Source organism: Carassius carassius, chromosome 48 (assembly GCF_963082965.1).
Source record: "Carassius carassius chromosome 48, fCarCar2.1, whole genome shotgun sequence".
In the NCBI taxonomy this organism is placed as follows: domain Eukaryota; kingdom Metazoa; phylum Chordata; class Actinopteri; order Cypriniformes; family Cyprinidae; genus Carassius; species Carassius carassius.
In genome coordinates, this window is record NC_081802.1 from 2609556 (window position 1) to 2623137 (window position 13582).

The following is a 13582-nucleotide window of genomic DNA, read 5'->3' on the forward strand; positions in this document are numbered from 1 at the left end:
CGCTGGACACTGGCAGTTGATCGTTTGTCCTGGGACTGTCTGAGCTTCTCCCTGTACAGACAGATACTAACACACATACACGGAGAACTTATATAAAATTCAGGGCTTTCTAACACTGGCGAGTGTCTTATCCTTACGGTTGGATACACACACATAATAAGTGGACATTAATCTTGAGGAAAAGAAATAGAGGGTAGAACAGGATTCTTTAATATCTCATAAGCGCACATAAGGTTACACATTTCACTCTTGCCATAACTTGATTAATAGTCAAACAAGAAATCATGTAATAATATAATTAATATCAGTATGAAGGATATGGCAACTCGGCATCCACTCCTTCAGTTGAATTGATTGATTCTGCCTTGTTTGTGTTCAGATGAGCAGGAAAATCCTTTCCACACAATTATTTGCTTACATATGTTATTAGTCCAATTTAAGGCATAGTGTAGTCATTATTTTTTGTTTAATAAACAAAATCACTGGTAAATAAAAAAACCTTAGTATCAATATTTTTTATTTGAGTATCGATACTTTCGATACTCACATCAGTATCGATATATTGATACTTCAGGATTGATTTGCCCATCCCGAGCCCTAACCTAACTCCGGTAGACTTCCAAATAGAATCAATAACAACAGCTAAGAAGTCCCTCTAGAGTAGATTATTTTTGATAACAAGCAAAATATGTTTGCTGCTGCGTACGTTAGATTTACTGAAAAATTTAAATTTATTCTCTGCCAGCAGGAGGTGCTTCAGTAACTGCTGTACACAAAGCAGCGCTGAGCTCACAAACACTGCTTTATCAGGCATATAACATGCAAGATTAAATTAAAATTACATTGAAAATTTACTAGACTAATTAAAGAGAGTCTTCCTTTATAAATACTGTGATATGAAATACCCGTGGATCAATTTAATTTTCAATCGTGCAGTACGTGCTCATGTTTATTCAGCAAAGCCTTTTGGAAATTCGGTCAGTTTTGATATTGTGAGCGCCACAAATTGTTAAATTTATAGGAAAGAAATCTCACAGCAAAACCACCTGAGCCCAACTTCAGTCTACTAGTCAACTTAACTTTAACTGCTTTTGTATACGGCGCTATAGCTAAACCGATAAACAAACACAGACAGGAAGTTAACTTAAGGACAGGCGTGTGCACCCGATGAAACGGTCTATTGGCAATTTTTTAAAAGGGGCGGGGTAACTATACATGCCCCACCCTTTTTTCCTGTTTCAGTTGAAATTATGTCACCACATAGAATAATGCAGTATTCCAGACAATCGGTAACCGATGTTTCCAAACTTATATCCGGGAAAGTGCACTGGAATGGCAGTCAAACCCATGACTTCCCACCTGTGAACTCGTACTAGATCAATGTACTCCCAGTTCCGAGCTCTGACGTCACATAGCCCGCGAAACAACAATGGCAGCCCCTACGGATAATATTGCCTACAGATGCAGTGTTTATGCATATTGGTACACATTGAAAAAAACGATTTTAGGACAACATAATGTTGCAATAAAATAAATAAGCTACAATTCCTTGCGCCCAGGAAGTTTGGCGTAACTTGCCTGGAACGCTATAAATTCGTGGTTTGAAGTCTTGACTTACGGACTCAAAAACCTGCCTGGAATGCAGCATAATGTTGCATGTTTCAAGGTACTTAAAGGGACTTTTTAGTTTTATACCCTGAAGACATGTTTGCAATACAGGAGAGGACGTTTTTGAATGAACATGTCTACTGATGAAATAGGGGAAAGTGTCCGCTATGGAAAAAATATCTTTTATGTGTATGTTTGTGTGCATGCATATCCAAAAAGAGACTCTCTAAAAGAGCACTTTAAAACAAATGTGTTTAATGGCATGCAACAATTTACAAACAGCTCATACATCTCTTAAACTAGACAAAGACATTTCTAGACCTTTAGAATATATACAGTGATATATTGTGTTTTGAATGTCTATTCATTTGCAAGACTAATATAAAGCACTTTTCTATCATCAGGTCACATAGCGCAGTATCTGACAGGGTTTGGTACAATTACAAACCATTCTACGCAGAAAAGCTTCAGCAAAGCTAGCTAGCTATGCTCAGGACAGCTACAGTGGTCAAAAGGTTTTAGTCACACGACTAGCCACATATATTCTAATTTTGCAGCACCACAATGGACAAAGAAACTATAACTGTGTTAATAAGTCTGGATCGGTTCTGCAGTTTTAAAACACATGGTGCAAAAGTCTTTAAAATACAGTTCCAGTGTGGTTCAAGTGCAAAATAATATAAAGGGGAGTTTTTTTCCGTATATCTACTTACAATGCGAATCTTTAAAACCCACCAGTCTTTTCCAATATTTTCCCAGTTTATCAGTTTTTATAAGCCTCAAATGCCTTTAGACTGACTTCAATGTCTTGCTAGTTTCACACATTTCTGGGGTTTGATAATGACCTTACTTTGATTTCTAAATATTGGTTGGCAGTTTGGACTGGTTTATGAATAAACTGCACTGTAAGCGTTAAGGCCAAAGTATACTTCGGTTTTGACATGTATGCGAGGGTGCATGCACAGTGCATGTTATGCAGATTTGTCCCCAAGATAGTACATGGGTACTGTATGCTCACAGCCGATTTTTGTAACGACACCTACTTAGTATATACAGGTAGCACATGTGCATTGAATTTTTTTATGCACAAATCTGTTATTCCACTCAATCAGTTTTTCCAGGCTGCTGTTTCACAATAGAAAACAAAACTAAAGAGACAGAAAACACAACCACAACAGACGCCTGTACTGACACAGGATTATGAGGCATAACTTTAGTTTAAAAGACTACAAAGATATTTTTATCAGTCAAAACTTCTAGAGAAAAATACTGTAGACACTAGAAAAAAAAGCAATTTCTAGAGGGCATGCGTCAACCACCTGCACCAAACAGTGTATACTTTGAAAGGCTATTCGTTCAAAAGTACGCAAACTTTAGTATATGATGTATAACTTGGGCATTACTCCGTATCAACCTCACCATCTAATCCATGCCATTTACTGTAACAGTTACGCTTTGGAACAAAGCATAAATGCACCTTGCAAGTTACACATACGACTGGAGTTTTGTTTAAGCACATTTTGCATTTCCGTCTTCCATAAGTGCTGTCCCCATTTAAGTAATCAGGTAGGTGGGATTCTGAAGTAGGAGTCGGGCGTACTCTTTCAGAGGCATATGCACGCCCTGTTTCCGCAAGCTCTGTAACAAGCGCCTCTCTGAAGGCTTTCTGGGACAGAGGCTTCTGGTTCTTCATCTTTGCCATCTGCTGGTGCAGAATGAAGGCATTGACTACAGCGATGTCCACAAAGTGGAAAAAGAAGGATCGATACCACCTTCTTGTTTTATGCAGAACCGTGTAATACCCTATGAGTGCGTCAGATAGATCCACTCCTCCCATGTGCCTGGAATAAAGAAAATTGTGATTTATCATAAGGTTTGTCATTTAATAACACAAGTTACTTTGAAAAGAAATGCATTACAATATTGCGTTACTTCATTAATAATGTAACTAATTGCATTACTTAGTTACTTTTTATGGACAGTAATGCATTACTTTAATTTTGCATTACTTTTTGTCATCCGAGCTGCGCTTGTTTATTCATATATATATCAATATCAGATATTTTCTTAAAAATGTAAAAGCAGGGCTGTCCTTAGGGGGGTGCAACTTTTGCAGCCACACCGGGCCCTGCGCTTGACACCACTGCAACAAACTTCACACCACTGAAAGAAATCTACTGACTTGTTGTAGTCCAGCACTGCGGCTGGAACGGGGAATTCCTGAGGAGCCCAAACTCCATCGGCTCCTTTCACATTTCTCTTTATGGTGTCCCCATTAAAGGCTTTATGAAAGGTGGAGCACATCAGGACGTCCCTCTTGTCCTTCCACTCAACAAACAGCAGATCTTCTTCCCTAAACCAGCGAATATTGCCACGAGGAGCCTGTGTCTTTGAGTGGCCAATCCGGTTAGAGCGAACAGTGCCACAAGCCCAGATCTTTTTACGGAGCAAGTCTCTGAAGAGTTTGGGACTGGTGTAAAAGTTGTCAACAAACAGCTTGTAGCCGCTTCCCAACAACCTTTCATTTGCCAGAATCATGACAGAATCATAGCTAATACCCTTGCTCTCCACCAAATTGGCCTTTCCTTCATAAATGAAGAAGTCCCATGTGTAGCCACAGAGGGAATCCGCCAGTACAAAAAGTTTGTACCCCTTTCTTGTCGGTTTGTTTTTCATGTATTGTTTGAGTCCAGTTCTAGCCTTTGAGGCCACCATTCGTTCATCAATGGCGATGTTCTGAAAGGGATGGAAAGAGGCTCTGCAGGCGTCCCTGATGTCCTGGTACAGTGGTTTGATCTTACACAGGCGGTCGTATTCAGGTGTTCCCCTTTTCTTGTCATTCTCTGCATCCACTTTGGGATCACTAATATGGAGAGCGCTAGAGATTTTATAAAATTTCCTCCCAGACATGATTCGTGCAGGATAAGGCAGACTGTATAAGTCTGATGTTTTCCAGTAGTCTGTCAGCGAGAAGCATTTCAGCACTCCCATATAAATCACCAGTGCTATGAATGCCTTCAGATCTTTGATTGTAATATCCTCCCATGGCATCTTCTTGTCATCTTGACGCATGGCTCCATACACATTTGTATTTTCTAAAATTGTCTTTAGCACTGATTTTGAAAAGAACAACTCAAAATACTGCAGAGGACTGCATGTTGCAGTGGAGATTAACTGTGGGCCGGGTGTGTTTTTAGGTCTGAATATTGGCTGTGCCGGGTCTATGTCAGGCTCATCTACACTCCTCCACTTCTTTTCAGAGATGCTATTGGAGAAAGGTAGGGATCGTCTCGTGCTTCTTTTCCTAGCTTTCCCTTTGCTACTTTGCACAGAGGCAGGCGATCCAGACCTGCAAGACTTTGCTGGAGATGGTGATACAGAAGACAGACCAGATCTCTTCTTTTTTCGTGGAGTGACCTCAGGATACCAGTCATCATCAGAGGGTTCCGAAAGCCTGTCGCATTAAGCAAGAAAACGAAACAGTAAATATACAGGCACAGATGCGACACATTCAAAAATAGAATGAAGCTTCATAGAATAAACAGCAAATAGTGTTAAAACATCCAACAATTATTAAAGTTTACCTCCGTTTAGTTCAGTCACTAAACTTAATAAGTAGTATCAAGTTTAGAATGTTTACCAATTATGAAACAAATTTATTAAAACTATAAAGCAGCTCTACAGAAGCCATACTATTATTATTCAGCTCAAGTCAGTAAACATTGTTTCGATTATTACTTATAAAGTAATGGTTAGTTAATTCTTAACATTACTTGAGTATAGAACAGAAATGAGAAAGAAGGGATTTTAACCCTTGTATTACATTATTGACATTTTTGTCTTTTGCAGTGTTTTTTTTTTATATATAATTTTGCCAGTGTTAATGCTATACATTTTGGCACAGTTGTGTATTTCTACTGGAGTTTTAATATTTAACTCACATTTCCTTTAATAAATCTATTTTACACTAGGTACAAAAAATAGTTCCTCTCATGACCTCAAGGACAAAAATGTCATCATTGAAACCCATAAAAAAAACGGCAATTTTAAATCCTAGGGCCATTTAACTATAAAATGATGCATTGATATTTGTTAATAGGCTTTCATTCAGTTGGCAAGGCTTCAAAATTAAAATTTTTACTATTTCTAACTTTTTTGAAGTTTGGCATATAAAGCAAATACTAGCTTTATTACGCTTTTCAGCTATTATAGAGTCAATTGGATAAATATGTATGTTGGTATGGATGTCAGAGTGTGGTTTGTATGCATGTCCTTATTGTAGGTAATGTGTATGCCAGCGGAGCTTTGCTGGAATCTAATGGGAAAAGTTTGGTACTGCACCTCAACACTTTAGTGTTAGATTGTGTTTTTTTCTGAGGTGTGAAACAAACATGATCTTTTAAAATTTGCATATAGGAGGGTGAGGAGCACAGAAGAAGCCCTCTTGCATATGCTGCAAAGACGCTTTTGTCATGTTGATCAACTAAAGAGACATGCCCGTGCTATGTTTACAGATTTCTCATCTGCATAACACCACATATTCTAATGGAAAGATTGTTTAAGCTGGGTGTGAATAGCAGAGATGGGTAGACTCTGCTTTTCCTTCATCTATTGTTACCAACATAGGGGCCCCACAGGGGAGTACTATCTCCCCAGTGTTATTTTCCCTTCATACAGAGGTTTCTCATCTGCTTTCAATGTCAAATATGCAGACGATACAGCAATTGTTGGTTTCATCACTGAAGATAAAGTGGAGTATCATAGAGGTGTCGGTGAGTTTGTTGATTGGTGTCAATCTAGTTTCCTTCAGTTAAACATCAGGAAAATTAAATGATTTTTTAGTTCAAAAGAAGAAGATGCACTCATCAACAAATAACTGTTAATAATGAGGGCATTGAAGTTGTAAATGAGTATAAATTAGTGGTCGACCGATATATTGCCAAGGCTGATATATCAGCCGATATTAGGCATTTTTTAAATATCGACATTAGACGATAAGTTTTACTTTATTTTGACGGCGCTGAGAATGGCAGAGCCTGAGCGCACACAGTGCTCACACTTTCTCTCGTTTGTCATTGTCGTTAACAGTTCTGTCTAATACGGATAGAAGTCTGTCTAATAATCAGATAGAACGGTTAAACAAAGGAATAAATGTATACAGAAAGTATTATAACGATTGTTTTTATATTATTAGTAATAGAAAGGCGAACATTATAATACTTTCTCGTTTGCAAATACCGTAACGTGTTGAAGTGATGAGAATACTTTTTGAACACAAAGAAAATAAAAATAAAATCTGTTTTTCCCCACATCAGCGTAGCGCCATTTTGGAGAATCTGAGCAGTTCTCCAATATGGCGTTACACTGAAATGGGGAGACACAGAGGAGAGGAATTTTTTAATAAAGTTGTTATTTTAGTTTTCTTCGTGTACAAATTATTCTTGACGCTTCATAACGTTACGGTTAAACCATTGATGGCGGATGGACTTTTCTGAAGATGTCTTTCATTCTTTTCTGGACCTTGACAGTGTATTTTACTTGGCAGTCTATGTGACAGTGACATGCCTCCCATGACATGATATTTTGTTTTCATCCAAAATATCTTAAATTGTGTTCCGAGGATGAACTAAGCTTTTATGGGTTTGGAACGAAATAAAGGTAAGTGATTAATGACAACATTTTCATTTTTGGGTGGAGTAACCCTTTAACTTCAACAATAATCAACAACAACAATAATAAACAAGTCTGTACTGCCAAGCTTTACATTTTTATGGCAGTTTTTTTGGACATGAACATTTTTTTCCTCTGAATCTATGAGTAACTTTTTTTTAATGACACACAAGGGTTAATAAAGCAATTCAAGATGCAACATAAAATTACTTTAAAACGAATAATATAATATAATATATATTAATAAACTAGAATAATTTTAACTTGTATGGCGACAATTAAACAGTTAAATGCCATCAAGACTCTATTCAGCTCCAAACGAATTATCATGCATATACTTCATTACATGTGGTATAAAATTTATAAAAGAGGCTTTAAAAAGGTGTGTAAACTTACCGATCCCAGAGGTGATCCAGATCATCGAGGAACATGTCTTCTGTGGAGTCATCACTATCATCCGACGATTCCTCCAAAACCATCGCCTCGTCCTGTTCATCAGTGATATTGCTCACACGCTCCTCAGTGTTTTCCTGAACCGTTTCGTCCATTTTCTCTTTTATTAGCGCTGGTCGCAAAATGCAATTCGGCAGCTAGCTGCAGCAAATAAATCTCGCACAGGCGACTGCCGAGGCTCGTGTTGAGAGTAACGCTCTCTTATTGGCTCCTTTTCTTATCCGTCCTAATGTTATTGGCCAAAGCGCCAGGCAGCGGGAACCTGGAGGAAACCTGTATTCACGTGCAAACATCCACCATTTGGCCCGACTATGGACCCCCTATAGAAATGGCACCCCTGTGAAGATCTCCAGCTCTAGTGATAGTGATGAAGCAAGTTAAACAGCTGCTTTTAAAAGAGTTATTTACTATATCGGGCAGATCTGAAAACTGACCGAGATGGCTCAATATAAGGAACACTTAAGGAATAGCCTATAAAACATAAAAATTAAATTTCAACATTAATTTGGCATGCAGAATAGGTCCTGTCTTTGTATTAATAAAAATGCATTAAAATAACGCATAAGAATGATCTAATGGAATGAGAGTGAGAGGAGTAAAATTAACAGCGAAATGCATGCAGTCCTATATTAAGAGACAACAAAAATCGTAATATAATGATATAAGAATTGGAACAGAAGTGCAAAATATTGGAACAGCGTTAAACGTGTGTTTCAAATGTTAGAGTACATCAGAATAAAAAAACGTGTTTTTTGTAACTATTTACAATAATAATACCAACACAACTTTTTTTCTATATAATTTCCAGTTAATCAATATTAAAGGCAGGCAAGTCCTTAATGGCATTAGTCACTGTCAGCTAGTTTAATCTATTTCTGTGTGTGTGTGTGTGTGTGTGTGTGTTTTAAAAAATGGGTTAATAGTAATTATTATTATTTATTGAGGTTTTAGAGTTTGATATTGCTTTCATCTTACATCTGAAAGTCTTATCATGAGGTGGTGCTCTTATCACGTTTTCTTTTTTACTTGTCTTTTAGGGTTGGGCGATATGCCGATATATATCGGATGGACGAATCGGCACGTGACTCCTCACTCTCAATCGTTTCATATTGTGCTCTATCGTTTATTTCGTGGTGCTGCAAAATACATTGTTTACGACAACACTTAAGCCGCGCATCAGCTGCTAATACTCGAGTCGTGAGCATTTTTGCCTGCTTTATTGGCTTTGAACGATTGCATAAACATTTATATGCGTGCAAATGCTCGGCTTTGCAAAGTATCCTCATAAGCACAGTCATATAGGTAGTGATGGCAAAATCGAGGCCTCGTGAACCAATGAAACAGTTGAACCAAATGTGCCATATTGTTTCGAGGCTTCGAATCAATCCGACACCCGTCTCAACGTTGAAACCTAGTGGTCACTTGCAGGTGTTGATCTGAAACAACCTTGACGAGCCATTAAAAAAATGTGTTGTTTTTTTATTATTATAATGTTCTAGTATGTGAAGCTTGTAACCTATAGGCTCCTCACTGTGCATAATGTTATTTTGGTCATGAAAAATGAATATTAATAAAAGAAATCAAGCCACAATGTCTCACTTTTTTAGAGATTTTTATTCAAAAATATTAATTTATCTGCTGTGGAAGGACTTAGCCTACTTCTTTTTTTTACAGATAATTTCTCCAGCCTTTGAAAAAATCCTCTCACAAGGGACACTTGTTGCTGGCATACAAAGATATTTTTTTGCAAGGACATACAAATGAGGAAAGATTACTGCTCTCTCTTTCCAATAAGTTAGTGGATCATGAGTTCTGGGCAAATACGCATCGTTGATGTATTTTTTCACTTCCACTGTGGCATCAGCTGTAGCATTGTGTATCATCTTGGTTTGATGGATGCGAGTATCAAAAAGTTCCCATAAACTGTCCTGTGTTTCTACTGGTGTTGATGTTGATGGTGATGGTGATGATGATGATGATGGGTGTGATGTTGACATTTCTGGGTCTGAATAAAAATGAAAACAGCAATTAGTAACAAATCCTAAACTGACGGCATATATGAAGGATATATTATATTACATGATTCAGATTACATAACATAACACAGACTGAAACTGCTCACCAGGATTTGTGTTTGAACGCATCAGTGAAGCACACTCCAGTGTGATATGCTTTTCAGCTTCCTGGGCTTTGGCAGCATTTCCAAATGCCACATTTTTGAACCTTGGGTCCAGCAGTGTAGCCAGTGCCAAGGCTCTAAAACTCTCATAACCTCCACATCTGGAGTGCAGACCTTCTTGCAGATGTGAGCCTATGAGCCAAAACAGGAGAAACACATATTTATAATAATGACAATAATATGACAGTTATGGCCAATCACATGGGTAGTATGGTCATTGTGGCCTACCTAATTGAACAGTTGATTCCTGCGTTGCATTTCCTTTTTTCTGTGCAAGCTTGTGCTGCAACATCCTGTACAGTGGTATAAGCTTTGAAGCAGACACTCTCTTTTCCTCTGACATCTCTGTTGTTGCGAGTTTGAATGGTTGCAGTATTGACAATGATTGTTCAATAATGTCATAATCAATACTTGTCAGGGGAGCAGTATCATTGTTTAAGTTGGAAAGTGCAGCAGCCACTGGTTCACGTTGGTCATACAAGCGCTGTAGCATGTCAAATGTGTTGTTCCATCTCGTGTCAACCTCCTGTATCAGTTTCAGAGTTGGTCTTCCCATCAAGCTCTGCATCTCCACAAGCTTGTCCTTTGCTTTGCAGCTGGATCTGAACAACCCCACTATCTTTCTGGCCTTCTGGCGTATTTCATTGATGACTGGGGTTTGATCTAGTGCCTTTTTCACAATCAAATTTAAAGTATGAGCAAAACATGGGACATGGCGAAGGTGGAGTAGCTGGGCACTTAGGATCATGTTAGATGCATTGTCAGTCACCATGCACTGAACTTTGGAGGTTATTCCCCACTCAGCCATTAGCAAGGCTTTAGCCTCCATGAGATGCTGGGCTGTGTGGGTTTGGTAAAACCTCCTTACACCCAGTACAACAGTTGCCATTTTTGCCTCTGGTGTTATGTAATGGCAAGTCACACCAAGATATCCATCCATATTAATGGAGGACCACATGTCAGCTGTAAGGCTAACAAATTCGGCCTTTTGTAGGTCCTCCATTGTCTTCTCCTTGGCTTTGTTGTACTTTTCGCTGGCCATTATTTTAAGCACCTTCCGGGATGGGAGGACATAGCTTGGATCAAGCTTGTTCACAAATGCCCTGAATCCCTCATCGTCCACGATGGTGAAGGGCTGCAGATCCTTCACCACCATGTTTATAAGAGCCTCATCCAATTCCCTCTGTCTGACTTTTAAAAGAGAAGACAAAACATACTTTCAGACAAATACATTGGAAAAATACAGCTTCAATTAGTGCACATCTATTAAAAGTATAGCCTACTGGTTCATTATTTGGAAACCTTCCAGTGTTTATAATCAGTGCTTTATATAACTTATAAACTTTATAAACAGTGTCCCAAAAGGTTGTAATTATATTTCAATTATAATTATATCCCAAACAATGCATACCTTGCTTAGATGGCCCAGCAGTGTCAGTAGCAGGCCTAGGTACAGGGGGAATGCCATCCTCTGCACCCTGCAAAATGGCAGGATGAGTGCTCCTCAAATGGCGCATCATGGATGATGTATTGTTGCAGTAGGCTAGCTGCCGATCACAATACACACATCTCACTTTATTTGGGGTTTCTAAATGGAAATGCTCCCACACCACAGATGTACGGCATCTCTTCTGGGGAGCTTCCATTTTATCTATCTATCCAAATCTATCTATCTATATATGAATCGATCTATGTATCTAGATATGTATCTATAATCTATGTATCTATATATGTATCTATCTATAATATATGTATTTATATATGTATCTATAATCTATCTATAATATATGTATTTATATATGTATCTGTAATCTATCTATATATGTATCTATCTATTAATCTAGCTGTCTATATATATTTATATCTATGTATCTATTAATGTGTCACTATATGTATACTCTGTCTGTCTCTAGCCTCTCAGTCAATGTGTTGTGTAAATTTAAATGTAAGTCTAAATTGCCTATAACTAATCAAATCGCACTATGTCACTATATCACCAAAAATCCGCTATCTCAAAGTCAAACTCCTCTCACAAAAACCCACGAGGTCAAAATGCGTTTATTTCACTTTTATACAGATGTGCGATTGTGTGGTCTGTTCCCGACCGTTCCAATCAAACGCTGATTCGGCGGACCACACCTGATGAAACAATTAGTGAAACACTTCGAGGCTTCGTTTGGTCATAGTCACGTGACATGGGTGTTTCGAATCACGCTTCGGATCAGTGTTTCGACACATCTGCGCTTCGGGATCTCGCAAAGCTTCGGAACGACTGTTTCGCTTCAGCCATCCTTACATATAGGTCTTAAGGCAATGTAAACAATTGCGAGAGAAAGCACATATGTAACTGTATATTGGACTTCGGTCTTAAAGGGGAAGCTGTCCAATATTCGTCCTGTCTGTCATTCATGAAAATCTCTCACTGCTCTTGCCTAAATCACTTTTAGTAACTAGACTAAGAAGATAGATAGATAGATAGATAGATAGATAGATAGATAGATAGGTGGATATAACTTGCACAGTGAAGATCAACTCATTTACACAATGTATTTTTTATTTATTGTAGTTTTTGTCCTATTGCTTGTAATTAGTTTCTTGTTCTTATTCCATCACTGACTGTTTATTTATCTCCAGTGAGCTTGAGTTTTTTGTGTTATTTTCTTGTATTAGTTTGATATCGACATTGGTAACAAATATTATGAAAATTGGTATCAAAGAAAGAAAGAAAAAAAATAGAAAAAAATAACTATATCAAGATATATATCGTTATCGTGATATCTATCTATCTATATATATATATATATATATATATTTTTTTTTTTTTTTTTTTTTGGTCAAATCACAAACCCCTATTGTCTTTAATCAGATAAATGTTAATATGACCTTGCATAACATTTATAAATGTATATTACTACAATAGGACTTCAACATCTATCAAAACAATGTGGCTACCAAACCATCTATCACAATATAAAAAAATTAAAATCAAATGAAGCAAGCAAAACCCCTACCTGCATGACTTTCCAGTAGGTGGCGCTCTCAACACTTCTTAAACTGCATGACTGCTTGAGGGAACAATATCATGGTTTTGTCTGCTTTCACTGTTTTTGCTATTCTGGCGTATCAAACCAGTAATTTAAAGCAACGGCTCATTTAATATTACCAAATGTCTTTCTGTAAAAATAAACATTTTACATGGAGTTTCTTGGTAAAATAAAACATAAAATGTAATAGCATCTGATAACGGGCAAATAAGGCCATTTTACCAGCTAAATGTTAACATTCAAATCCATATATAAAAACATGGTTTTGCTAATAAGTTTCAAATATGTGTGTCAAAACAGTAAGGGGAGCAAAAATGTCTTACCAGTAGGTAGAGCTCTCAACACATCTTTAATTTAACAAGATGTCAGCGAAAGGGAAGAATATCAAGATTTTGCTTGCATAGAAATACACTGTTACATGAAATGCCTGTAATACTAAACGGGTAATACAAACTCTCAAAAAAATTGATTTTCACTCTAATTAAGCAAAGCATGGAAGCACATTGCATTTTATAATTGTCATCTTGTGTAAACTGAAAAGTTCCTGCTTGATAATGTGGCTCTTAAATATAAAACACTTCAATGCACACCTCAAATGCATGATAGTGTTACTGTTTTCTTATAAAAT

At 37.4% G+C, this 13582-nt stretch overlaps 1 protein-coding gene across 1 annotated transcript; it reads right to left on the minus strand.

Moving 5' to 3' along the window:
• Positions 1–2796: 2796 nt before the first annotated feature.
• LOC132131697 (piggyBac transposable element-derived protein 4-like) lies at positions 2797–7867 on the minus strand. Its single transcript, XM_059543763.1, has 3 exons — positions 7675–7867; positions 3791–5062; positions 2797–3449 (listed from the first exon to the last, which is right to left on the minus strand). Exons 1-3 carry the CDS (start codon positions 7824–7826, stop codon positions 3008–3010), a joined length of 1866 nt encoding a protein of 621 aa, XP_059399746.1. The 5' UTR covers positions 7827–7867; the 3' UTR covers positions 2797–3007.
• Positions 7868–13582: the final 5715 nt, after the last annotated feature.